The 25,357-nt window shown below is 57.7% G+C and overlaps 1 protein-coding gene across 1 annotated transcript; it reads right to left on the reverse strand.

The window, feature by feature from the left end:
• Positions 1-131: 131 nt before the first annotated feature.
• LOC101867797 (C-type mannose receptor 2) lies at positions 132-24,096 on the reverse strand. The gene is made up of 30 exons (XM_005144739.2): positions 23,965-24,096; positions 14,770-15,168; positions 14,208-14,381; positions 13,826-13,990; positions 13,571-13,684; positions 12,787-12,930; positions 12,213-12,401; positions 11,229-11,383; positions 10,893-11,000; positions 8,917-9,032; positions 8,643-8,791; positions 8,304-8,521; positions 7,966-8,108; positions 7,493-7,595; positions 7,246-7,384; positions 6,568-6,603; positions 6,095-6,255; positions 5,841-5,908; positions 5,531-5,631; positions 5,285-5,430; positions 4,839-4,953; positions 4,589-4,752; positions 4,147-4,255; positions 3,535-3,773; positions 3,278-3,446; positions 2,806-2,955; positions 2,574-2,693; positions 1,840-2,019; positions 1,464-1,490; positions 132-380 (listed from the first exon to the last, which is right to left on the reverse strand). The coding sequence occupies exons 1-30, from the start codon at positions 24,053-24,055 to the stop codon at positions 160-162; spliced, it is 4,413 nt and encodes a 1,470-aa protein (XP_005144796.2). The 5' UTR covers positions 24,056-24,096; the 3' UTR covers positions 132-159.
• Between the last annotated feature and the right edge of the window lie 1,261 nt (positions 24,097-25,357).

Raw genomic sequence — 25,357 nt, forward strand, 5'->3', positions numbered from 1 at the left:
CAGCCTGGAGATGGCAGCAGCGACCCGCGGGGCAGGAGGGACCCCAGCTCCAGGCCGGACCCCAACCCCAACCCGTGCCGTGGGGATAGCGTTTGATGCTCTGTGCCTCCCCCCCCCCCCCCCCCCCCAGGTCCCAGGTCCCCGTCCCCAGCGTGCCCGTTAGTCCTGCTGCTCGTTCATCTCCATGTCGGACACCAGGATGTTCTTCTCGGCCGCCTCGCTGGGGTTGGACGTGGTGCGGCTGTAACGGGCGCTCTCGAAGGCGCCGCGCTCCGCGCTCCGCCGCCGCTTGTAGAGGTACACAGCGACCCCCAGCACGGCGCACAGCGCCAGCGCCGACAGCACCACCACCGCCACGGCCGCGGTGTTCTCCGGCAGCGCTGCGGGGCGACAAGAGGCTGGTGAAGGAGCCGGACCCCTCCTGCTGTCCCACAGCGCTTCTGCCCCCCTGCTATGGGGACACCCGCCTGCAGTCTGCTGTCTGACACGGACCTGCTGGTCCAAAGGAGGGACACACAAGTGATGAGAGGGATGGAGCATCCCTCCCTATGAGGAAATGCTCTGTAAGAGAGTTTGTGTTGTTCAGCCTGGGGAGACCTTGTTGCAGCCTTTCAGTTCTTGAAAGGGACCCATAAGAAAGATGAGGGGAGACTTAGCAGGGCGTGTTGCAATAGGACAAGGAGTGATGGTTTTAACCCTAAAAAACCTAAAGGTTTTTTTTGGGGTGATGGGGAGGTGAGCCTGGAGAAGCTGCATGGAGACCTCAGAGCAGCTTCCAGTGTCTGAAGGGGGCCATAGGTTTGCTGGAGTTGAACTCTTCATCAGGTAATTTAGTGATAGGACAAGGGGTGACAGGTTCAAACTGAAACAGGGGAAAAAACCTAAAGGTTTTTTAACCTTCTTGAGCTTTAAGGTTTAAACCTGAAAAAGGGAGATTCAGGCTGGATGTGAAGAAGATTTTTTCCAAGGGGTGTGGTAAAACACGGACAGGTTGTCCAGAGACATGGAAGATGCCCCACCCCTGGAGCTCTTCAGGGCTAGGCTGGATTTGGTTCTGGGCAACCTAGTCTAGTTGAAGATGTTATAGAATCATAGAATGGTTTGGGTTGGAAAGGACCTTAAAGCTCCTCCAGCTCCAACCCCTGCCACGGGCAGGGACCCCTTCCACTGGAGCAGCTGCTCCAAGCCCCTGTGTCCAACTTGGCCTTGAACACTGCCAGGGATGGGGCAGCCACATCTCCCAGCCTGGCCTGGCACTGTGGGCAAGGGCAGGAGAGCCTGGCAAGGGACTGGCTGGACACAATCCTCCATGGAGGGATGGCTCCTGCTGATGGAGAGCCCTGACTGAGGGCCAAAACCACCTGGAAATGGCATTTCCCACCCACAAACATAATTTCTTTGGCTACTGATACAAGCCAGGCACTAGGTCCTGGTCCCATGCCCAGGCTAAAGGTGCCACTCACCTGCCCTGGAAAAGCTGCTCTCCTCCACTGCAACGGCAACATAGAGATATGAGTGAATGGCCATGGCACTCTCTGCTCTTCCCAGTGCCAGCCCCACCAGCCCCACATCCTCCACTGCTCTCAGTGCCGCACCACACAAACACGAAGTGATGTACCTGCATACTCTGGTGCTGCTCTGCTGCTGCATTCATCCTGCTCCAGCCATTTAGACACGCAGAGCCCACCACTGAGCCCAGTGGGGACCTGCAGACCCCAGCCCCTACCCCTACAACCCCCTACCCTGGACCTACCCAAAGCAGAGCTCTGCCCTGCAGCATCCTGCCCCGACCCCCAGCTCACCCCACATCATCCCAGGCACAGCAGTGGGGGTCCTTACCTCTGGGGATCTTGCAGATGACCCCCATGGTGACGTTGGTGCAGGAGCCCAGGCGCCACACGCCATTGCTGCTCTGGATCCAGTAGCAACTGTTCGGGCTGAGCATGCTGGGCCCAGTGTCATGCTGGCCCCAGTTGGAGTAGTTGACGGCGGTGTTGTCGTGCCAGACCAAGGTGCCACCTGGGAAATGGGAGAATTACAGTTCAAGGGCACATCCCATCTGTGCCCTGGTTCAGAAAGCACTGGGAAGGTGTGATGGGGAGGTGAGCCTGGAGAAACTACCTGGAGACCTCAGAGAAGCTTCCAGTGTCTGAAGGGGGCTACAGGGATGCTGGGCAGGGACTCTTCATTAGGGACTGCAGGGATAGGACAAGGGGTGATGGGTTCAGACTGAAACAGGGGAAGTTTAGAGTGGTGGAGTGATGGGGAGGTGCCATGGAGCAGTAGGGAGGTGTGATGGGGCAGTGGAAAGGTGTGATGGGGAGGGCTTATGGAGCGACGGGGCAATGGAGAAGACTGGGGGCTGAAGGGCATCTTCCTGAAGGTGCAGGCTCCATGGGCCTTGAGGAGGCTCTGGCCTTTAAAGGCACCACTGCCATCCCACCAAGGCAGAGAAGGACACACATGGCACATGTGCCACTGATGCCACCACCAAGGACTTCTGCTCACTGAAGACTTGCTGGGAATTCATGGTGGCATCTGGAATTTATAAAACCTCACTTCTTCCCTTGTACCTTTGGGGTTGAAAGTCATGCCCAGCCAGGCACCCTTGGATGGACCCTCGTATGCCTGGAGATGCTCCCACACGAAGACGTTCTCCATCTCATCCTGGATGGACAACACTGTGCCGCCAACTGCAGAGGAAAGAGGGTCAGGGAAGCACCCAGACCTCAGAGGATGGAACTTCACCCTGTTCCATTCCCAAGGATGCATCACTCCCTCCACCCCCATAGCCCCCTCTCATACCTTTCTGGCACCTCTTCATGGCGTCCTTCTGCCCCAGAGTGATCTCCATGTGGAAGGTGTAGCAGTGGTCCCGAAAGGGGATCCAGGATGAGTCCTCCAGTGATTTGGGACAGCTGCCACTGTAGCTCCACTTGTGTGTGCGGGGGACACCTGGGGGGCACACAGTGAATTGAGGGCAGAAGAAGGGTGCAGGGCACCACAGAATGGTTTGTGTTGGAAGGGACCTTAAAGCTCATCCAGTTCCAAGCCCTTGCCATGGGTGGTGACACCTTCCCACTAGAGCAACTTGCTCCAACCTGGCCTTGAAACGCTGCCAGGGATGGTGTCAGCATCCTACAGCATGCTGGGGGTAGCACAAGGCCCACAAGGACACACACACATATACACAGTGCAGAAGGTCCCTGGTGGGATGCCATCTCCAACCCTGCATCCCATCCAGTCTGCTCCACACCAGGCCCCCCACAACCAGCACCTGCTTGGAGTTGGCAGATGCCCCCCTGGAGCTTGGTGTCGCAGCCGGCCGTGCGCCACGTCCCATCCACATCCATGTAAGAGCAGCCGGAGACCTGCTTGGGCTCCCCATCCTGCCAGTTGGAATAGAAGAGGTTCTCCTCCGTCAGCCAAGAGTAGCTCCGGCCTCCCTGCAGAACCAAGGGGAGGAGAAGCTTTGGGGGCTGCTGTGACCTGGGCTGGGGAAACCCCTTCCATGTGTTTGCCCCCTTCCCTCACCTCATCATTGGCCAACCCGATCCAGAGCGGAGCACGCAGGCTGCTGATAGCCTGGGTGAGGAACGCCTGGCTGTAGGGATCAGGGATGGTGGCCAGGGTGGCATTGAGGGTCTCACAGAGCAGCAGTGCCTCGTGCCACCTGAGGGGCTTCTGCAGGATGCGGTAAGTGCTGTTGTGGTAAAAGAGGGTGCCGGTGGGCGAGGGGGGGTACGGCGTCCGCGGGGGGCTCAGGGATGGGTCTAGGGGAGCAAAGAGACATGGTCAGAGGGCATGGAGGACACTCAGCTCCTCATCCCCACCCTGTCCATCCCAGTGTCTGTGGCAGCGCTGTGCACAGGGCACGGGACCAAGGGACCTCCCGGCGTGACCAGGGAGAGCAGAGATGCCACGTCCCCATGGGCAATGAGCAGTGATATCCGAATGCCATTCCCACCTTCGAACTATCCATCATCCCTATGGACACACCAAACCAGGCTGGGGTACACCGGTTTGGGGTTACCCCACAAACAGCTAGGACCACACTGACTTTTGGGGGGAGCAACCTCATGCTGAACCCAGTGCCCCACTGCAGCATGGGGCACCAGGGTGGTGGTGGGGCTGTCCCCCTCGTACCTATGCTCTGCTGGCAGATGTAGCCGTGCTTCTCCTCCACACAGCTCCGGTCATCCCAGCGTCCCGTGAAGTGTGGGGGGGAGCCGTGCCACACCACCACACAGTTGGTCTGCACAGACAAGCCATGAGGTCAGCACTGCCCTCAGCATGGCCCTCCCATCCCATGGATACCCCTACCCTGCAGGGCCAGACCCCTTGGAAAGCCACCCCAGAACCCTAAAACCTTCCCTCCTGGCATAGGGTGCCCAGAGAAGCTGTGGCTGCCCCATCCCTGGCAGTGCTCAAGGCCAGGTTGGACACAGGGGCTTGGAGCAGCTGCTCCAGTGGAAGGGGTCCGTGCTCATGGCAGAGGTTGGAGCTGGATGAGCTTTGGGTCCCTTCCAGCCCAAACCTATGATCCTCATGGTGGGACACAGGGATGCTCTGGGGGGGGATCACTCACTGGCTTGTCACGGGGGCTGGAGGCGCTGCATCCCGAGGGCTCTCCGGGTGCCCAGCTCACGTGCTGCAGTGGCTCATCCACCACCCACTGGAACTCCCTCTGGGCATCGTGGAGGCCGATCCAGAGGTCAAAGGAGATGTTGGGCAGCATGGATGTGATGAAAGCTGCAAGAAACTGGTGAGACACTGAGGACCACCCCCAGCAGGTCCCCAGCCAGCGGTGCCAGGGGGAGGCAGAGGGGGGGACCTACCCTGCTCCAAGGGGCTGGTGATGGTGGCCAGGACAGCGCCCTGGCTCTCGCATGCCTGCTTCGCCTCTGGCCACTTCACTATCTCAGTTTTGTCATGGCCATTGAAACTGAAACACTGCACGGGTGGGGGCACAGGATGGTCCAGGGTATGCAGTCAGCGCTGTACCCTCCCCACTCAACCACCAGCCCCATTCTGCCCCAAGTCCTTCTCCCCTTTGCACCCAGCTTGCCAGCCTCCCAACCCGTCCTGCCATCCCACACCTCTTCCAGCATCCATGTGCACCCTCCCCATCCCCTCCCGCACCCCCAGTGCAGCTCTCCCTGCATCCCCACACATCCACCAGCATCATCCCCACAGCACATGCACGTGTCCCTCTCCACCCTTCTGCATCTCAGCCACCCCATCTCCACCTCGGAGCAGCCACCCCCTCTCCATCCTGCCCCACCTTGCTGAGGAAGGGAAGCCAGCCATGGGGACAGCCCCCACTTGAAGGAGCAGGCGGTGGTGGGGTGGAAGGCTTCGCTGTTGTCCCATTGCTCCGCTTGCAGATGTAGGGCAGTGCTGTCATGCACTTCTGGTCCCCCCAGTCCTCTGTGGGGAGGGACAAGCCAGGCATGATCCCCCTATTGCACTGGGGTAGGGGTATCCCTGCTCAGCCCCAGCCCCTTCAGAGCCAGATCCTGCCCCTCACCTCTGCTTGCTGTCATGTACACGCACTTCTTGTCCTTGTTGATGGGCCGGGGCTTGCCCGGTGCCCAGGAGACAAAGTTGAGCAGGGATGCATCGGACCACCTGGGGAAGGCATCAGTGGCAGCACAAAGCCAAGCAGTGACTTGGTGAATGGGACCAGTTGCACACCCTCACCACACCACTGCCCTCTACTGGGGAGGAACTTCCAGGATGAGACCCCTGGGATGCAGGCACTGAGCTGCAGCGCTCTAAGAGTTGGGGGCAGCGGGATGGGGACATGCATGGACGCAGCGCCTCTATCTCTGACTTACTTGAACCTCCCATCGCTCTCATAGGTGTGCAGCCCGATCCACCAGTGCTGCTCCTGGCCCCTGGAGAACTGCACCCGGAGAGGACACATCAGTGCCTTGCAGGGACTGGGGAGTCCTTGGGGACAACTGCAGCTGCTTCACGAACATCATCATGACCCCAACAGAGTCCAGCTGCCCCCAGGTCCCTCCAGCAAAGGATGCAATAAGCAGTGGAGGGAGTGGAGCCCGACAGTGACATCCCCATCCCCTGGTACCTTCTTGAGGTTCTGGCCCAGGAAGCGCAGCTCAGCCTCGCTGTGCACTGACGCCAGCTCTGCCTGGAACCAGCTGCAGATGCGCTGTGCCTGCACCCATGTCGAGTGATGCTCAAAGAACTTGTACTCAGCCTCCTGGTACTTCACCCACTCTTTGCTGCCTGCAGGCAGGGACCAGTGTCATGGCATGGCCATGACACCCCTGCCACATCCACCAGCACCCACCACCCTGTCCCTCAGTCCCCTGCTTTGCTTTTGCCCTGCTGCTGCAGCTAAGGAGCCTGATCCTGCCTGGCTGGGCAGCAAGGAGCAGTAGCAGGATTCTGGGGCTCTCCTCCCTCCTATGACCCTGCACAGGATCCATCCTTCTGTGGACGCAGTGCAGGGATGTCCCACAAGGACCATGTGATGGGTGGCAGATGCCCAGGGAGGATGGTCCGTGCTGGATGGACACAGGCTTGTGACCAACGCACCTTGGGTTGTGATCTCTGGCTCCTTCACATCGACACCTGGTGAAAGAGCAAGGGGAGGCTGTCAGGGGGTGTGGGTCTGGGGTGCAAACCACCCACAGGCTCCAAGTGTGAGATGCCCTCCTGAATCCCCCTGGGATGGAAAGTGCCTCTCCCAGCCTCTGGATTAGGACTCATCACAGAATCATACCACAGAATCCTAGAATGGTTTGGGGGGGAAGAAACCTTAAGATCATCCAGCTCCAACCCCTGCCATGGGCAGGGACACCTTCCACTGGAGCAGCTGCTCCAAGCCCCTGTGTCCAACCTGGCCTTGAACACTGCCAGGGATGGGGCAGCCACAGCTTCTCTGGGCATCCTGTGCCAGCGCCTCAGCACCCTCACAGGGAACAGCTTCTGCCTAAGAGCTCAGCTCAGTCTCCCCTCTCTTGGGCAGGTTCAAGCCATTCCCCTTGGCCTGTCCCTCCATCCCTTGTCCCAAGCTCCTCTCCAGCTTTCCTGCAGCCCCTTTAGGCACTGGAACTGCTCTAAGGTCTCTCCTTAAGGAGCCTTCTCCCAGAACAGTGCAACCTTCAGTAGGGAGGTGACAGAGGGTCCCCCCACACCCTCTGCACCACCCCGCAGCCCATCCTGCACCAGGTTATCCAGAACAGAAGGGTCTGGGGGCCTCCTGGCTGGTACCTTTGGGCAGTTTGCAGATCCAGTCCAGCTGAGCTTCGCACTGCATCGGCATCCACTGCAGGGAGGCCAGGTCCAGCACCGCGCAGCTCCGGATGTCATCGTCATCGTAGTTACTGCGGTCAAAGTTGTGGTAGAAAAACTGGGGGTCGAGAGAGACAAGTGGGGTTGGGCATTTCCAGCAGGGCCTCATTTGCCCCCTGCTGCACCCCAAATGCCATTCATCCTGCTGGCACCCCCATAGACTCACCCCCAGCCCGTCGCTCCACCGCCAGCTCCTGTCCCCTGCTGGGTCCCGCCGGTTCAGGCCAATCCAGAACCAGTGCTGCTCATGGAGCTCTGGCTCTGACTCCCTGCAGGGAGACAGGGGGAAGGATGAGAACAACCCCCCCAAACAGAAGCACTGTATACTGATATAAAAATACATGTACATTTATATACAGATATCCACTTATAACCTGGCCTTTTTGCTTGCTTTCAAAGCCCACTGTCCCCACAATACCCAAAGGCAGTACCTTGGGCACAGCAGCTCAGGGCTGAAGGAGTTTCAAACCCAAGCTCCATCCCCAAATGACACCAAATTTCCTGCACTTCTCCCTTTGGTGTAGCCAACCTGAGGCACCCTCAAGCTCATGCTCAGGGAGCCACATCACTGCTCCATCCATGGGGGTGTGGGCTCATGCCAAGCGCACTCGGGCAGCAGGACAGGGGCTAGAACCTCACCCAAAGATCTTATTGAGGGTGTTGGCAATGAAGTGCTCCTCCTCATAGCTGCCCAGGCTGAGCAGCTGGGCCCCCAGCTCCCGGCAGAACTCCTGTGCTGCAATCCATGTCTTCTTCTCTTGCAGCTTCTCATAGTTGAACACCTACAGAAAGGACCCTAAGATCAACCAGCTCCAACCCCTGCCATGGGCAGGGATGCCTCATGCTAGATCATGTGGGCCAAGGCTCCAACCTGGCCTTGAGCACTGCCAGGGTTGGGGCATTTACCACTTCTCTGGGTATCCTGTGCCAGTGCCTCACCATAAAGAACTTCTTCCTTATATCCAACCTGGACTCACCTTGTAGCAGTGCCGGAGCTTGGAGTCAGAGCTCCATCCCGAAGGACAGGCTGCGGTGAGGCTGGGTGTGGGGTATGGCCCGGGCAGCTCAGGGTTCACCGGGGTGCCCAGGTTCTGCCGGCAGATGTACTTGGCCTTGAAAGTGCTGCAGTTCTTCACCTCCCACAGCCCCATGGAGCTGCCGGTGGCCAGGGCCACGCAGCCACCCTTGTTGTAACCTGGAGCACTCACGGGAGCGGGGGGATGCCTGCCTTAGGGTCGGACCCTGCTAAGCGGCACCGCCAGCACCCACCCTGCATGGGGGACTTGTCCCCATCCCACCCATGGCCATCTCCTTACCGGGCTGGTCGCGGTTCCAGTGGGTGTACATGACCTCATCGCCACTCAGCCAGCGGAAAGCACCCGTCTCATTGATGTCCTGCAGCGCTGTCCAGAAGTACTCCCCATCCCAGCCATAGATGAGGCTGCTGACGTACGCCTGCTCGAACCTGGAGAGGCAGCGAGGATGGGCGATGCTGTGAGCAGAGGTGCTGAGCAGCCCAGCATGAAAAGCCCAGTTGCGGGGTCACACCCTGCCATGGGGCAAACCCACCACCACTGGTGCGGCACTGACCTGTTGGTGATGGTGACCAGTGTGGAGCCATAGTCAGAGCACGTCCTGCGGGCATCGCTGTAGGGGACACGGTCCTCACCCAGCCAGAAGCAGGAGGGGCTGTGCCACTTCCAGCCCTGGGGATGGGTGACAGGGAGCATCCACCACTGCTCACCCCAGCCCATCCCAGAAGGATGGGAGCGAACCCAGGCATTGAGAGCAGAGCCCCACGTCCCCCTTCTGCCCACCACCACTTCTGCCTTCTCCTGGGAGGTCTCTTGCCCTCGGCCACCCCAGCTTGACCCCGCTCAGCTCTGAGCTCTAACAAACCCCTGCTCCCAGAGGATGTGGCTGCAAGGAAAACAAACACCCAGGCAGCTTCAAAGCCAGGGAATGTCTGTCCCTGCCAATGTCCAGCCTGGCTGGGGTGCAGGGAGGGGAGCACAATCCTCCTCTATACGCCATGGGGCCGAATCCACCGCAGCCTGCTTTAATCCCCCGCCTTGTTGATGTTGGAGCCTCTCCGGGGCTGCAGACACAATAGCTCCTGTCTTCTGCCAGAGCAGGGAGCGGGGCGGCCCTGGGGCTGGCAGCAGTGGTGGGGAGGGACATATGGGATCACCCGTGAGAGGAGGAGCAAGGGTGGGAAGGGTGAAGGGGCTGAGGGGGGGAGGTTCAGGGACCCTCCTGGCATGGCAGAAACCATCACCAGAGCTTTATCCCAGGGCTCATGCCATCTGCAGTAACAGCAGCGTGGGGGGGAGGAAAGCACCTTTGGGAGACCATGAGGGAAATTACCCCAAATCCCACCTTTTTTCCTCCCAAATTCCTGCTCCTGCAGCCTTTCCCCAAAGTCAAGGAAAAGGGGCCAGGACCATCAATCCCAACTGCTGCCCCCAGCTCCTGGCATGCCCCTGCATCCCTCTGCACCTCTGCCTTTCCACTGCCTAAACCTCCATCCCCTCCCAGCTTCCTTTAAGGCTCTTCCAAAAGTGAAGAGGGCTTGAAAAGGGGGAAAAAGAGCAGCAAAGCCACCAAGAAAACCCAGCATGGGGGCAGAGAGGACCGGGGCTGATCATCCAAGCAAGATGCTGCCTCCTCTCCCTCTGCCTCTGTGTCTGGGTGCAAATGTGAGGATGAGAAGGATGGGAAATGCCTCTCCTTGGTTCATGTATCACAGTCAGCTTGTTCCCCACCGGGTGCATCTCTGTTGGGCACCCAGGGTAATGCTGTGGCTAGCGAGGCAGGAGGGTTGTATCCACATGGGGACACGCTATTAGCCCTCAGGATGAGTGCATGGGTGCACATTGCCATCAAGCACCTTGTCCCCAGCACTGGGATTACACTGGCTCTGCCTGGCAGCTCCCACAGAGCCAAGGTTTGTCTCTGCTGTGCCAGGGTGAAGGAGCCCATTGGAGCTGTCACTAGTGTGGATGCCAGTGGACGCTGGCTTGCTCTGAGATGCTGGGAGCCATTCAAGCACTGGCGATGCCAGCCTGGCTGCTCGGAGCCTTGGGACAGGCACAAAAGCGACTTCCCAGTGAGCGTGGGAATAGGGTGGCCTCAGCTCAATGGCTGGGGAAACTGAGGCAGAGCATGGTCGGGTGAGAACCCACCACGTAGGTGGCAGCATCCCTGGAATGCCCATATCCCGCCTGGAAAGGCAGCCTCCCATCGTGCCAAGCACGGGGCCGGCAGCTGCCTCTGTCCCATGGGTTCTGGCACGGAGAGAGGCGCAAAGAGAAATGAATACATTAACATCCCTGCTGGCAGCCAGGCCAGCCCCAGGGGGAGGATCTTGGATGATGGAGACGGGAATTTTGTCCCAGTTTCCTCCTGCGGCCTCATGCAACCTTGGAAGCGAGGGGCTGAGCCCCTCAGCACAGCAGCAGCTCCTGGCGCTGCTCGTCAGGGCTGCCTGAAATGGGTTTAGGGAGAGGCCCCCCCGTATCCCTGAGCATCAGGCAGAGCTGCATCCTGCCCCAGGTCCCCCTCACCTTCCGGCACCCGTGGTCATCCTCCTCCTTCTCCTGGCTCACCCTCCCAGGCTTTTTGCAGACGGATGGCAGGGTCTGGTTGCATGGACTGTCATTCCACCTCCCCTCCTGCACAGCAGGGAGAAAGGCAGGAGTGAGCTCATCTGGGGTATTTCCCAGACCATTCACCCCCACCTTGGTTCTACAGACTTTGCTTCTCTACACCAAATCCCCAAGGATGCTGTGCTGGATCCCTCCCATCCCAGCCAGGTCCAACCCCATCTGGAGATGCTCCTCAAGGTATCCCTCCCCTGGCCATGAGGGTGCTGCAGGATAACCCCCTGTGCAGGCTCTCACCGGTCCCCAGATGGTCACACAGTCCTCCAGGCTGTCACGGAAGTTGTTTGGCTCAAAGGGATGCCAGTACGTGAACCGCACGGGGGTCCCATCCGACCACTCAAAGTTCATCTGCAGCTTGAGGTCATTCAGGCCAATCCAGAGCTCCTCCACATCTGCCGAGACAGGAAGGTTTGGGGCTGGAATTACCTCTGCTTGGCTGAAATCTCGCAGAACCCCCACCCCCAGCACACAAGCCCCAGTGATGGGACTGGGTCTCTGCAAAGCACCAAACACCACCACAGGGCTCAGCCCCTCAGCCCAGTGGTGCCAGCAGCACAAGGGAGGGCAGCTCCTGCCTGCAAGGAGTGGGCAAATACAGGCACATTTGCCAGCAGTTTCAGGGCAGAACGGTCAAAATCTGGACCCACAGGCTCAGGTCCAATGGTTTTCAACCATTCCTTCCCATCCCAGTCTGCTCCCAGCCTGGGGATGGTCCCCTCCTTCCCCCATCTCCTACGGCTCCTGCCTTCCCCAGCACTAACTCCATTCTTTCCTCAGCCCCTCCCCAGTGCCCACTGGAGTCTGCCGATGTCCCCATGGCAGGTTTGGCTACCAGGCATTTCCCTTTGGATAAGGGTCGGGATGCAGGCTTGCTGGTGGGCTGCACTCGTACGGGAGCAGCAAAACCCAACCTGGGGGTGACCCTAATGAGGGGTGGCACAAGCAGGTTTTTCCCATCTTTTTCTACATCCAACCAGCTGGGCCTGGTGCCATTCCCAGCTGCAGCTGTGTGGTTTCCTCCTAAGCACTGCAGGCTCCTGGGAACAGCTTTTCCATCTGCTGGATGAAGGACCCAAGGAACACATCGCTCCCAGCCTGGGCGTTCCACTCCCTTTATAGCCACGGACTAATTCAACTTCACAGCATCACACAGAAGTGACCTTCCCATGGAGCCCATCATCAGGCAGCAGATATGCTGCTGACACAGCAGCTCCCCCTTACCTTGCTTGACCTGCTTGGTGACAAACTCCAGCTCGGAGAGGGTGTGGATGCTGACCAGGTCCCCCCCGCTCCGCAGGCAGGTCTTCTTTGCCTCCTGCCAGCTCTTCTTCTCTCCCACCAGCCGGTAGCAGTTGGACTGGAAGGGCTGCCAGCTGGGCTCACAGTCCACCTTCACCTCCGACCATGAGTCTGGCAGGGAGGGGACCATAGGGAGGGAGTCCCTTGGGGTGCTCAGGACGACCAAGGCAAAGCAACAGTGGGAAAGCTACAGCTAAAACATGATGGACGATGGCAAGGTGCAGGCAATGGTGGCTTTAGAGCTCTGGGGACAAAGAAAGTCCCTTTTGTTTGCAGAGGAGCAGAGCAACCCACCCCATGGGATCCATGGGGGACCTCCCAGTGCTCTCAATTCCCCTACCAAGCACTACTCATCTAGACATCCTATGGGAGCTCCACACACCCAAGGCACCAGCAAGCTGAGGACACCAACAGCCATCTCCATGGGCAGCATCCCCTGACTGTACCGGGATGGAACACAGGACCACCCATTCCCATCACTCCCAGTGCTGCTCACCCGTCAGGAATGGGTCCACGGTGGCGTTGGGCTTCTTCTTGCAGACATAGGGGAGAGCGATGCCACAGTCACGGTTCTGCCACCCCCCAGAGGACTCGGTGCGGATGACACCACAGTTCTCCTCACTGGGGTTGTCAGGCTGGTCTGGGATGGGGGATAAGGGGGGACACGGTGCTGAGGAGCTGGGGAAGAGCATGAATAAAGGGGGTCCTTCTGCCCCACAAGCACTCCAGGGTTGGAGATGGGCACCTGTGGCTGGGGACCACTCCTCAGCCACATGCCAGTACTGTTTGGGTGCAACAACCCTTTTCTGCTTTCCTGTAGGACCCCTTAAGGTATTGAACGACTGCAACAAGGTCTCTGGAGTCTTCTCCAGGGGCTTACAGGAAAGCTGGAGAGGGACTTGTGACAAGGACATGTAGTGACAGGACAAGGGGGAATGGCTTTAACCTGACAGAGCAGAGCTTTAGAGGGTGCTTGGTGCTGGCACAGGGTGCCCAGAGTTGGAACTGGATGAGCTTTAAGCTCCCTCCTATCCCAAACCATTCTGTGATATGATTCTATGACCCCCCAAACAAGGAAGCTCAGCCCAGGTTATCCATAAAGCCACCAGGTGCTTGCAGAGGAACAATTCCCACTCCAGCTCCTTGTGTCTCCCCATAGGTCCATGGATGTCCCAGGCTGCTCCACAGCCCCATGGAGCTCTCTGTTCTATGAGGCCATCTCCAGTGCTCACAGGCTGTTCCCCAGCATTCCCATTACCACCATAACCCCTTTATCTCACCACTCTCCCAGTTGAGGTACTTGAGGGGCGAGTTGTCTGACCATTGCCAGCCTCCATTGATGTCCAGGTCATTGAGCCCAATCCAGAGCGTGGAGCTGTACCCGGTCAGCAGCCCTGGGGCCAACATAGCCAGAAAGGGCAGGATCAGTGTCCCCAGCTCAAGCTGTCACCATCCCCAAGCCAATCCCTGGGGCAGGCAGAGCAACCTGGCACCCAGGTGAGGATGAGTGCGTGCCCAGGCTGCCATTGTCTCACCGTTGATGTAGGTCTGCTCGTGGATCTCGGTGATGCTCAGCAGGTTGGCCCCTTGCTGCTCGCAGCTATTCCAGGCCTCCCTCCAGGACAGTGTGGACTGGAAGTTGAACTGGTAGCAGCTGTTGGTGAGGTGGTCCTTGTCCCAAAACGTCTCACAGTCATTGCCTGTGGGGCCAAGGAGGGTGAGCACCCAAGAGAGTCCATCCATGGCTCCAAAACACCCCACTGATAAACCCCCAACAGCCAGGCTGCTCCAGCACTACAGGCTGCTTGCAGGAGGAGAGATGAGGCAGGAGGGAAAGGGAGAGGCAGGAGAGTTCCTGCAGGAGGGATGAGAACTGGGTTTCTGCTTTTCCCCATGGGATGCAACCACAACACTTACTCTTTATGGGGCAGAAGCCCCACCGCTCATCCTTGCCATAGTCCTGGGTGGTGGCACACCAGAGATGCCCATCTTCTCGCCCCGTGCTGGTGCACTCGTGAAACCACTGGTTGTCGTACTTGAAGGGGATGGTGCAGGGCTTCCCGTGCGAGTTGCCCTGGATGGTGTAAATCTCTGGTGGAAAAGAGGAGCCCTTGCTTGAGGCTGTGTCTATGGGAGACTGGAGGGACTTTGGGATGAGGGGTGCTGGTGTCGGTGCTTGTGAGGTGCCCACCTCCCATCACCCCAATCCAACTAACTCAGACCAAACTCCCCAGGCAGGACCCAACTGCTCACATTTTGGCATTGGTTTTGGTTCGTAGAATCATAGAATGGTTTGGATTGGAAAGGACATTAAGACCATCCAGTTCCAACCCCCTGCCATAGGCAGGGATGCCTCACACTAGACCAGGTTGCTCCAATCGCCATCCAACCCGGTCTTTAACAGGGAAGGGGCAGCCCCCCCTTCTTGGGGCACCCTGTTTGGATTATGGGATAACATTAGCGCCCAATGAGGCATTACCAGAGTAGGGCACAGAGCACAGGTCCTCCTCGGTGCCATACGTCCTCCACTGCGAGCCACGTGCCTGGTCCACTCTATCCAGGGAGGAATTGCCTGGGCGGGCACTGAGATGCTGTGAGAGCTGCTCCCCGAGGCCACGGCAGCTCCAGCGCATGTTGACGGACTCCCGGTCGCATTCGTAGGTGGCCAAGGGGTGCAGCCCCACCGTGGCATTGGCCCCATGCCACGACACCCCCAGGCACTGCATGGCCCCCACGTTGAAGAGGCGGTTTCGGGACACCCATTTCCACTGCTGGGCCGGGGCGCTGGTGTTGCAGCCCTTGGAGAGTCGCACCAGTGAGTCCTTGGTCTCCAGGCAGCCCTGAGCACCCGTGTTGAAGATGAGGAAGACTTTGGAGTCTGGGGGGGAGGGGGGAAGAAAGGGTGAAAAGGGTTAAAGCAATGAGTAAAAATGGAGAACATTGAGGCTGTTCAGCCTGGAGAAGAGAAACTGTGTGGAGACCTCAGAGCAGCTTCCAGTGTCTGAAGGGGGCTACAGGGATGCTGGGCAGGGACTCTTCATCAGGGACTGGAGCAATAGGACAAAGGGTGATGGGTTCAAACTGAAACAGGGGAAATTCAGCTTAGATCTAAGGCAGAAGCTCTTCCCTGTGAGGGTGCTGAGGCGCTGGCACAGGGTGCCCAGAGAAGCTGTGGCTGCCCCATCCCTGGCAGTGCTCAAGGCCAGGTTGGACACAGAGGCTTGGAGCATCCTGGCTCCCCTTCCACACACAGGAAGTTTCAGGGCACATCCCTGGGTACAGCACCCAGCACGCTGGGGACCACCACTTCCCTGCAAAAATAACCCCCGGGATTCACAGAACCATGGAATGGGTTGGAAGGGACCTTAAAGCTCATCCAGTTCCATCCCCCTGCCATGGGCAGTTTGCCCCAATGTCCTGTTTGGTGCTGGGCTCCAAAGATGGGTGTTTGCACCGAACGTCGCATCCCCACAAAGCACCAGTGTTTGGGCATCAGAGCCAACAGCATCATCAGAGCTGCTCAAACCTGAGCTCTCAGCAGCAGCAGCAGCCGGCTGCAGGAGCCCACGCCAATGGCTTCAGCACTGGCCATCTGCTCTGGATGGAGGAAAAGAGCAGGGAATAGGGAGCGCTTCCGTCATTTTTATGTGCATTTGGGGACCTGTTACAGCAGAAAGAACTCTGGGGTGAATCTCCCATCGTGTGAACAGGGCGTGATGGAAAACGCCTGCTCGCAGCCACAGCTCCCACGGGCACAGCCCCAGCAAGCATGGAACGTGGCGTCAGGACCCCCCAAAATCCCAGCCCAGGCGCTGGGAGGCAGGAGCAGAGCGAGGGAATCACTGCCAGCAGATAAAGCACTGGTGCAGCTGCGGAGGGGAGAGAACCTGATCCCAACCCCGGCTCCACGCACATCCCACGCTCCAACCCTGCATCCCCACAGCAATCCGAGCCCCAGCATGTCAACCCATCCCAAAGCCTGGATGAACCAGTACCCCTGGGATGTTACACTGGGACACACAGCCCCAGCTGACGTGTCACTGGTCAGAGATCATTTCTTCTTCCAAAGCCATATTTCTAAGCTAAAATGTCACCCCTGGGGACCTCAAACAGCCACTTCTTGCCTCGCCAGCCCAGCACAAAGCAGCACAACCACAAGAGAGCTCCTGTGGGGTATTCTCTGCTTTAAAAGCAACCCATTTGTTGCTCCAGCACAAGCATTCAGCAGAAGTCAAGGCGAGCTCTCTGGCCCCGCTATATTTAGCTTGGGTTTGCTTTGGGTTCTTGCCATTGTATGAATGTTTTTGGGCTAGAAAGGTTTTCATTTCCTATTCCCCCACAACCTCACCCTGCCCCAGCTATGTTATTGCAGGCGGCCCTGCTGCATTCGAGCAACAAACACCCCTGCTCAGCAAACTTCCCTGTGCTGTCTCTGAAGGGAAATAAGGAATGGAGGAGGAAAGACACCCCCAAGACACCCCCACTTCATCCCAGAGCTGCAGGAAAGCACTGATGTATAATGCCCATTCCCCAGCAGAGGTGACATCAGTGATGACCTCAAATAAAGAGAAGTGAAGCCTGCTCGTGCGGTGGTCCCCAAGGAGCAGAGGCCGTGCACGTGCAGCAGGAAAAGGCAAGGTCTGCAAGAAGAAACATTTCATTTCTCAGAAAACATCCTTCAAATCATGGCAAAATAAGCAAAAACTCCAACAGGGCCAATTCCAGCTGCCTTCAGGCTGGTCCCTTAAACTGGGGCCAGCTTGATCCCAACCAGCACATCAGGAGGCATCATCATCCTCCCTAAAACACCCATCTCACTGTGCCAGCATCTCCCATGGCATCCCCATACAGCAGTGGGTGGTGCAACCCATCACCAGGGACATGGAGGACACTTTAAAGCACTTCTGCACTAGTGCTGCATCTCAATGGGCCCGAGTATCAGCACTCGGTCAGGATGAGGCCTCTCTGGGTCACAGTGCTCTCAAAGGAGCCAAACATCAGCCCGTTGGTACTGGGAATAGGAAAGGCTGTTCCACCATGAGCCACCAGTTCACAATTAGGGTTCAGCAACGGGACACCCTTCTCCATGTATCTGCTAACCTGGATTTGAGGAAGACATGGACAGCACATTGGGAAGCCCTGGAGCCACCCCAGGAGCTGGCCTCAGGGTGCTCAGCACCGCACTGGGGCTGTGTGGCACTGTGCAAGGGTGAAGCACGGGGCTCAGAGGAAGCTGTCCAGACTGGAGGGGCAGCCCCAGGGCTGGAAAAGCACAAGGTATCATTTAACTCTAAAAAGAGAAGAGCTGGAGGGAGGAAATTACAGGCTGAGGGTTTGGGGCTGCCTCCGCACGCTGCAGGCAGCTCAGCCATGGGCCCTTAGCTCCAAGCAGGGAGATGCCACCCAACGTGTCCCTGCTCCATCCCTGCTGAGCCAGGAGGAATGGGAAAGCTTCAGCACCAGCTCAGCCTTCACCCCTCCCAGTGCCCCCATCTGCTCCCATTGCAAATGTGCTGTGTGCTGATGTCAGTGAGGCTGCAGCATGGGGACCAGCAGCATGAGCTCGCCACACATCAGCAAAGGCCCGTGCTGTGCTTCACCCAAAATACACTTTTCTTTCATAGAACCACAGAATGGTTTGGGTTGGAAAGGAAATGAAGATCATCCAGTTCCAATGCCTGCCAAGAGCAGGGACACCTCTCACTAGACCATGTCCAACACTTATTTATAGGGAATTTGGAGCTGACTTGAGCCCTGTTGGTGTCCATGACATTGGACAGGCCCCTGTGTACCAAAAGGAGCTTCCAGCCTCCCTGACCTCCTGAACCCTGATGGGCTTCAATGCTTATGGAGCAAATGGCTTCCAGTGTTTTTTGCATGGTCCCAACCATCTCCCAGCCACTCCAAGATGCAGATGTGGACACTGGGCCACAGAGCTCCAGCACCACCACCAACCTCAGCACTCAAGTGAGCTCTTCCTTCTCCCACCCAGCTGCTGATGACTGGGATGGATGCAGAGTTGGATGGGATGGGCCAAGTTTGTCTTGATGAATCCCTTCTCCCAGCCTGGTATCCTGCAGAGCAAACACAGCTCTCGCACACCCCATGTCTCTCCCTCCTGCATCCTACATCTTTGGAGCAGAGTCCTCTCCGAGCAGCTCTGCTCCATCGTGTCCTGCTCCTCCTCCAGCACAGTGGAACTGTGAAAGCAAAGCAAAACCCCACACTTTCAGAAGGATGCTGTCACACAGACACCACAGACACCAGGATGCTGCCTCTGGCTTACTGGGATGAGCATGGAAACCAGCTGAGCTATGAGGGAGCGTGATGGTGGGGACAGCAGGGAGCTGGGACTGATGCTTTCCTCCTCCTCATGGGAAATACCGGGATGCTCATGCTCCAGCACAGTGGGAGAAATCAGCCTTGGAACCAGTGGCTGAGCTCTGCAGTGATGGAGAAGCATCCCAGCCTGGCCATCCACACCAGGATACCCAGAGCATCCCTGCTCTGCTGCTTTTGTCACCCTCCATCACCAGCTGCAAATGCAGGGGATAAATTCCAAGAGGGAACTGAAGCTACTGCTGGAGCCCAGTCCTGGTTATCCCAGAGGGATATAGTCACACTGGTCCCAGCATGGCAGTGCCACTCAGCTATGTGCCTGCATCCCTGCCATTCCTTTGGTGCCTCTGGAGGACCATTGTGGCATCCATTTGATGGCAGAACCCCATCCAGCTCCAGCCCCAATCCTGCTTTGTGCAGGACGCTGAGCAACCACTCCAGGAGAGGTTGATGCCATCCCCAAGATCTTGGCATGGAAAAGAGCAAAAGCAGCATGGCCATTGCCATAAAGAGTGGCACACAGAGCAATGCAGATGATGCTCTCTGTGCTGCAGACATGGCCATGGATGTGGTTTGCCCCAAATCAACAGGCAAAGGCTGTAGATCCTCAAAACCCAGGGTGGTGCCCCAGGCACAGCAGCAAAGGGGGCTCCTAGAATCAACTAGATTGGAATTCCAGCCATTCCTCATCACTGCCAAGGCCACCACTAACCCATGGCACTGAGGGCCTCATCCACACGGGGTGTGAGCTCTTCCAGGGTTGGAAAGGGAAGCCATGAGGGCTCCAAGACCCAGACCTCCACGTGAGGAAAGACAACCCCTGATGCTCCTCAACTAGAGGTCTGCATCCAAACAGTGATGCTGCCCAATGTCCTGCAGACTCCCCCCAAACCCAGCACATCCCCAGGGCTCAGCTGGGGCCAGAAGCAGCTCTGGGTGCTCCAAGCCCAACTCCAGAATCAGAATCCCAAACTGGTTTGGGTTGGAAAGGACCTTAAGATGCTTCTGGATCTTAAGTTTCTCTGGGCACCCTGTGCCAGCACCTCAGCACCCTCCCAGTACAGAACTTCCTTAGATCCAACCTACATCTGTTTCAGTTTGAACCCATCACCCCTTGTCCTGTCACTCCAGTCCCTGATGAAGAGTCCATCCCCAGCATCCTCGTAGCCCCCTTCAGACACTGGAAGCTGCTCTGAGGTCTCTGCAGTTTCTCTTCACAGCCCCAATGTTCTCAGCCTGTCAATAAAAGGGGTCAGTGCCTGGAGTTGCTTCAAAAGCAACCTGAGGGAGCAGGAGCAGATCCCTCCCTTTCCCCAGGGAAGAAAGCGAAGCTCCCAATGGCCTGGTTCAGGGTTTGAAGCCGCAGGACCTGCACTTGGAGCTGAGCAGCTCCTCTTGGCTCGCCAAGAAGCCACTGTTTACACAGTGGGAGCTGCATGAGACAAGCTCCTTACTTGGCTGCCACCACACAGGCTACCTAGCACCCTGCTCACCCTGCTGCTTGGAAAGGCTTTGGATGGGGTCCCACATTCTGCACTGCAGCCTCTCTGCAGGCAGTAAAAGCCCATTCTCCAGCACCCTGCCTGGGATGCAAACAAACACATTCCACAGGGAATGCTGGCCTATGGCTAAGTCAAGTGATGCAGCCACAGCCACTGCAGGGGACAAGGACCCCAGCATCCACCCTCTGGTACCCAGAGGTTTGCTGACTCCCTGGGAATGCAGGGAGAGAAAGGCAGTGCCATCCATCTAACAGGCTACAGGACACAATGGCTAGGATCAGCACGAATATCCTGTCCTATATACATGTTCTCATCCAGCCTGGCATCCTCAGCCTTGTCCTGGGGATGGCTCTGGCCCATCTGACCACCCCAACCTGTGTACCCCACCAGCACCACAGGCCCCCAGGCAGCAAATCCATGGCCACATCCAGGGGCGCAATGGGATACATGGGACACGTGTCCTGATGGATGTGGCTCCAGATAGCTGAAAACTGCAATTCTTCTCAATACTATTGAAACTTCCTCCCTTTCAATCATGCTCTAAATTAGACATCTTCATAGCATTATCATGGAATGGTTTGGGTTGAAGGGACCTTAAAGCTCATCCAGTTCCAACTCCAATGGCACAGGCAGGAACACCTTCCATTGGAGCAGCTGCTCCAAGCCCCTGTGTCCAACCTGGCCTTGAGCACTGCCAGGGATGGGGCAGCCACAGCTTCTCTGGGCACCCTGTGCCAGTGCCTCAGCATCCTCACAGGGAAGAGCTTCTGCCTAAGAGCTCATCTAAAGGGCTTGATCTCCCCACTCCCAGCTCCAGCATCATCCTGCAAACCCACTGCTTTACATGGAAAACCCCACTTACATCCCTGTTGCAACAGCACGAGGTGCAGCAGAGGACTGAGCTCCAGCTTGGAAAATACCCCGTGCCCCCTGCAAACAGCCAAACCTTCGCTCCCGGGCTAAAGAGTACCCTAAGGAATTTACAAGTCAATCCCCTCATCATTTTCTAATCCTTAATTCATTAAAGATGGATCCTTTAAGGAAAAGCGCATCTGTGTGGGTCCCTTTTGGGCTCAGAGCAATCTGAAGAATGAGAAAAATGTGGATGCTCTGCGGGCTCGGCACAGTTCACAGCAACCAAACCCCTGCTCCTCGCCTGCACGTGAAGGACATCTCCCGACCGGCTTAAAACGCCCATAGAGGAAACAACAGGATAGGCTTCAGGGGCTGCTCCTGCTCCCACCTGAGAGCTGGGTGCACTGGAGCAGGGTATGACGCACCGGTGATGCACCAACACGGGCAAAAGCCTTTTGCTGTCCTTCTCCTGCTCTGGGTCTATCCGCTGGATTTAGCAGACAGCAATCACAGCCCCTCAGCCGCTTTCTGCTTTGATCTGGGGGCAAAAAGCTTCCCTGGAAAACACTTAGGGAAGCAGAAGGCAGGAGCGTGCCTCTGCCCTGGGGAGAGGTGCGAAACCCAGCCAGAAATAAAGGCAAAGAGAGGAACCTGCAACGTGGCTTTAACCATCACCAGGACCTCACACCTCAAAACGCATTCACATGTGCTGCCTCAGGGTGTGAAACTTCATCCAGTGCCTTTGGGGGGAGGTTTGCACTGAAGGGTCAATCTCTTTGCTTCTCATTGCTGTGACTTGCGCAATCTCAGTCTCATCCTGTTGAGGCAGCGAGGTCCCACTGCCAGGCACCCAGCCCCTGCACTCCCAGCACCAAAACCAACACCGCATCCCCCTTCCCTCCTAAATAATCCAAAGATCGAGTCATCACTTCTTGGAGTTGCATTTGCCAGGCAACAAGTCACTTCCACTGCAAACCAGGGGGAGCTTCATGCAGCTTCATGCTGCTCTGTTTGGTTTATAGGCTGTAAATTCTCCTTGGGATCCCTTCTGCCCCCTCCCCTCGGTGCAAAGCTGACACAGCAGCTCGCACCCATGGTCCCATAGACACAGATGAAGCTGATCCAAAGCATCAGTAACACCATGGTCCCACATCAACAGGAGGACCTCATCCTGCCTGCAGCCACAGCAGGACAGGAGCTGCAGCCTCAATTTCTCCAAGACAAGAGCGTGGGTACCCAAGTGATGCTGCAGAGATGGGCAGCCGATGGTGACGTTCCAATGAGGAGCCACAAACCTCCTGCTCCAGTTTCCCAGCTGTCCCAAAGGCAGGGATTTGGCAGGAACCCCTCACGAAGTGACAGCTCCGCAGGGGAAGCAATGCTGTCTGCTGGGCCAGCCACCCCTCCAAGAGCATCCTTGCAAACAACAGGGAATCTTGGAACTAACCCATCCCAGCACGGATCCTTTTTGAGCTGCAAACCCAGCCTGGTGCTGGGGCACCTCGGATGTGGCACCTCCATAGGCACCATCCCTTTCATCCCCTGGGTCCAAGTGAGGATGACGATGGGGAAGGCAGTGGAGAAGTGGGTGCATTGAGGATGCTAACACGGTGCTCAGTGCGAGCAGCTCAGCACCGAGGGCTGGAGCCTGCTGAAAGCTGCCTTGTTCCTTGCCCTGCCCTGGCGCAGGGACAGAGCTGCCTCTGTCCTGGTGCTCGCCAGACTCGGATCCCACTGGCATTTCTCAGGTTAAGCAGCCAGAATGGGTCCTTACAGGTAGCTGAGCCCTACTGGAATCAAGCAATCCCTTGGAAAACCACAAAAGGAGGAGGAATTCATGGCCCTCAAGTAAATTATGAGGAGGTTTAACGGGAATTCAGCTGTAGGATGCTGGAGGTTCGGCTGTCTCCAAACACTGGCAACCGCTCTTCTGAATGCTCTGGGGTACAGGGGACTCCTTCCCCATCTCCTCCTCCTTTCTCCATCTCCAGTTTCTCCAAGCCGTGAGCCCCCAAAGCTCACGGATCCCTCATCTGGCATGGGACTGATGCCATCGGGATCACACCAGCAACACCAGGTCCTGCCCTGGCTGTGTTCAGCCCTGGTGAGCTGCTGGGCTGGGAAGAGATGGATAAACAGGGGCAAGGCAGGGAGCAGGATCCCTGACATGCTGCCATTCCCAAATCCGCTTTGGATTTGCTAAACATACTTGAACAAACCAGGCCAAGGGGTTATTTTCAGGCAAAAGCAGCCAATTGTGCTCTTCTTTTAATAAATAAAGTTTCTCAATAGGGCCAAATGAATCCAAGGCAGCAACAGGAGCAGTTCCTCACTGCTGGTACAAACTATCCCGGGGTAAAAAGCGTCTTAAACGGCAAATCCAGGACTGAAGAGCCTCAGGCGTTTGGCACATGGTGTTTCCAGAGGGTTTGAAACCAGAATGCGACCAATTGATTGCGAGAAACTAAGGCAGAAGATAAAGGAGAGGCTGCAAACAGCCCGATCCCGCGCCCTATGATGGGAATGGGAATGGGGGCGCAGGATGGGAGATGGAGGAAGCCTCCAACAAAATCCTTCCCGACCTCCCGCTCCGCGAACTGCGCTCCCCGGGGAGACAAAAGGAGCGGGGCTGCGGGCGCTGTGGGCCGGGGCTCCCGTTCCCCCCATCCCCATCCCCACGGAAGCGTTTCCGCCGTTCTGGCCAGACGCTGGGAGTCAAACGGGAGAGTTCATCCAAGCGAGCGGACGGGGCGGGGGGGACACGGCCGCCACGCGGCGAAACGGGAGCAAACAAAACGCGTCGGAACGAACGGCGACCGCGGGAGGATGGAGCGGAACAAGCGGCGAGAAACGGCAACGGAGCATCCCGGGAGGAAACAAAACGGGAGCAACGGCAAATGCATTGCACCCCCCCGCACCAGAACGGGCTGTTGGGGGGTACCCCAATAATAATAAGGGGGGGGGGGTCGCGGTCCTACCTGGGTGCGCAGCGCTGAGCACCAGCTGGAGCCCGAGCAGGCAGCAGAGGGGGGCGCGGAGGGGCCGCGGTCCCGCGGAGCCGCGCCCCATCCCCGGCCGCACCGCGCTCCGCTCCGCGCCGCTCCGCGCCGTCCGGGCCGGGGGGAGGGGGAGGGGGAGGAGGAGGAGGGGGGGGAGGGAGGGGGAGGGACAGCGAGAAGAGGGAGGGGAAAAAAGTTTTAGAAAAAGTAAAAATTAGGGAAAAAAAGAGGAAAAAATAATAAAAAAAAGAAGCCATCACGGAGCGCGCGCCCCGGAGGGACCCGCACCCCCTGGGCCATGGGTCCCCAGCCCCACAGCGGGTCCCGCCTTCCCCTGCCCGGCCCCTGGCTCCTGGGGGCGTTTTCGGGTGCAGCTCCTGGTGCTCGGGCTCTGCCTGCAGGGAGGATGGAAAAGGACGAGGTCGGGCTCTGCTCCCAAGGAACAAGGGATGGGACAAGAGGAACCGGCCTCAAGCTGCACCAAGGCAGGTTTAGATGGAGCTGAGGAACAATTCCTGCCCCACAGGGTGCTCAGCATTGGAACAGGCTGCCCAGGGCAGGGCTGCAGGCACCGGCCCTGCAAGGGTTCACACACCCTCAGTGCCATGGGTTAGGGGTGGCCTCAGCAGTGCTGGGAGTGGTTGGGTTTGATCATCTTGAAGATCTTTTCCCACCTGGTTCCTTCCATGATTCTTCCATCCCAAGTGCTGTATTGCTGAGCCCGCCCAGCTGAATCCTGCTCCATCCACCCTGCAGCACAGAGCTGGGCAGCTCCTGTCTTGTCTGTGAATGGTGAATGCTGAGTTTGGGCACAGCTCATTACACCTTCCCGACCCCAAGAGTAACCCCATGCTTCCAGCCACGGTGGGCTCCAGCTCTTCAGTACTCCAGTGAGGAGCACAGGGGTCCCAGCATCACACAGCATGAAGGATGTGCTGGAGGAGCTTTAAGGTCTCTTCCAACCCAAACCAGGCTGGGATTCTATGAAGAAAACTTGGAAGGTGTGGGGGGAACACTCATATTGTAGTGCAAAGATTTGGTTACACCCACAAGGGTGATGCTCATGGTGCCCATCCCATAGGAGCATCCCTGAGGATGCAGGAGCCTCACTTCTTCCTCAAGCTGTCAGGGATTTGGGCAGCCCGCAGCACGCAGGTTGTGCCATACATACAGTGCCACAATCCGATGAGCCCAAAGGGATGGCAGTGCTCCCTGGAGCGGGGAGCAGGATCTGTCCCCAGACATGCTGAGTTAACCATGTGTTGTTGGGCTGTTCCTGCAGAACTAAATGAAGCAAGGCAGGAAGGGCCTGGAGAGCAGTGCCAGGATGGGCTTTTGGGATGTGAACCCTCCGGGAGGGCCCAATTAAGCA

This window comes from Melopsittacus undulatus, chromosome 17, assembly GCF_012275295.1.
Source record: "Melopsittacus undulatus isolate bMelUnd1 chromosome 17, bMelUnd1.mat.Z, whole genome shotgun sequence".
Lineage (NCBI taxonomy): Eukaryota > Metazoa > Chordata > Aves > Psittaciformes > Psittaculidae > Melopsittacus > Melopsittacus undulatus.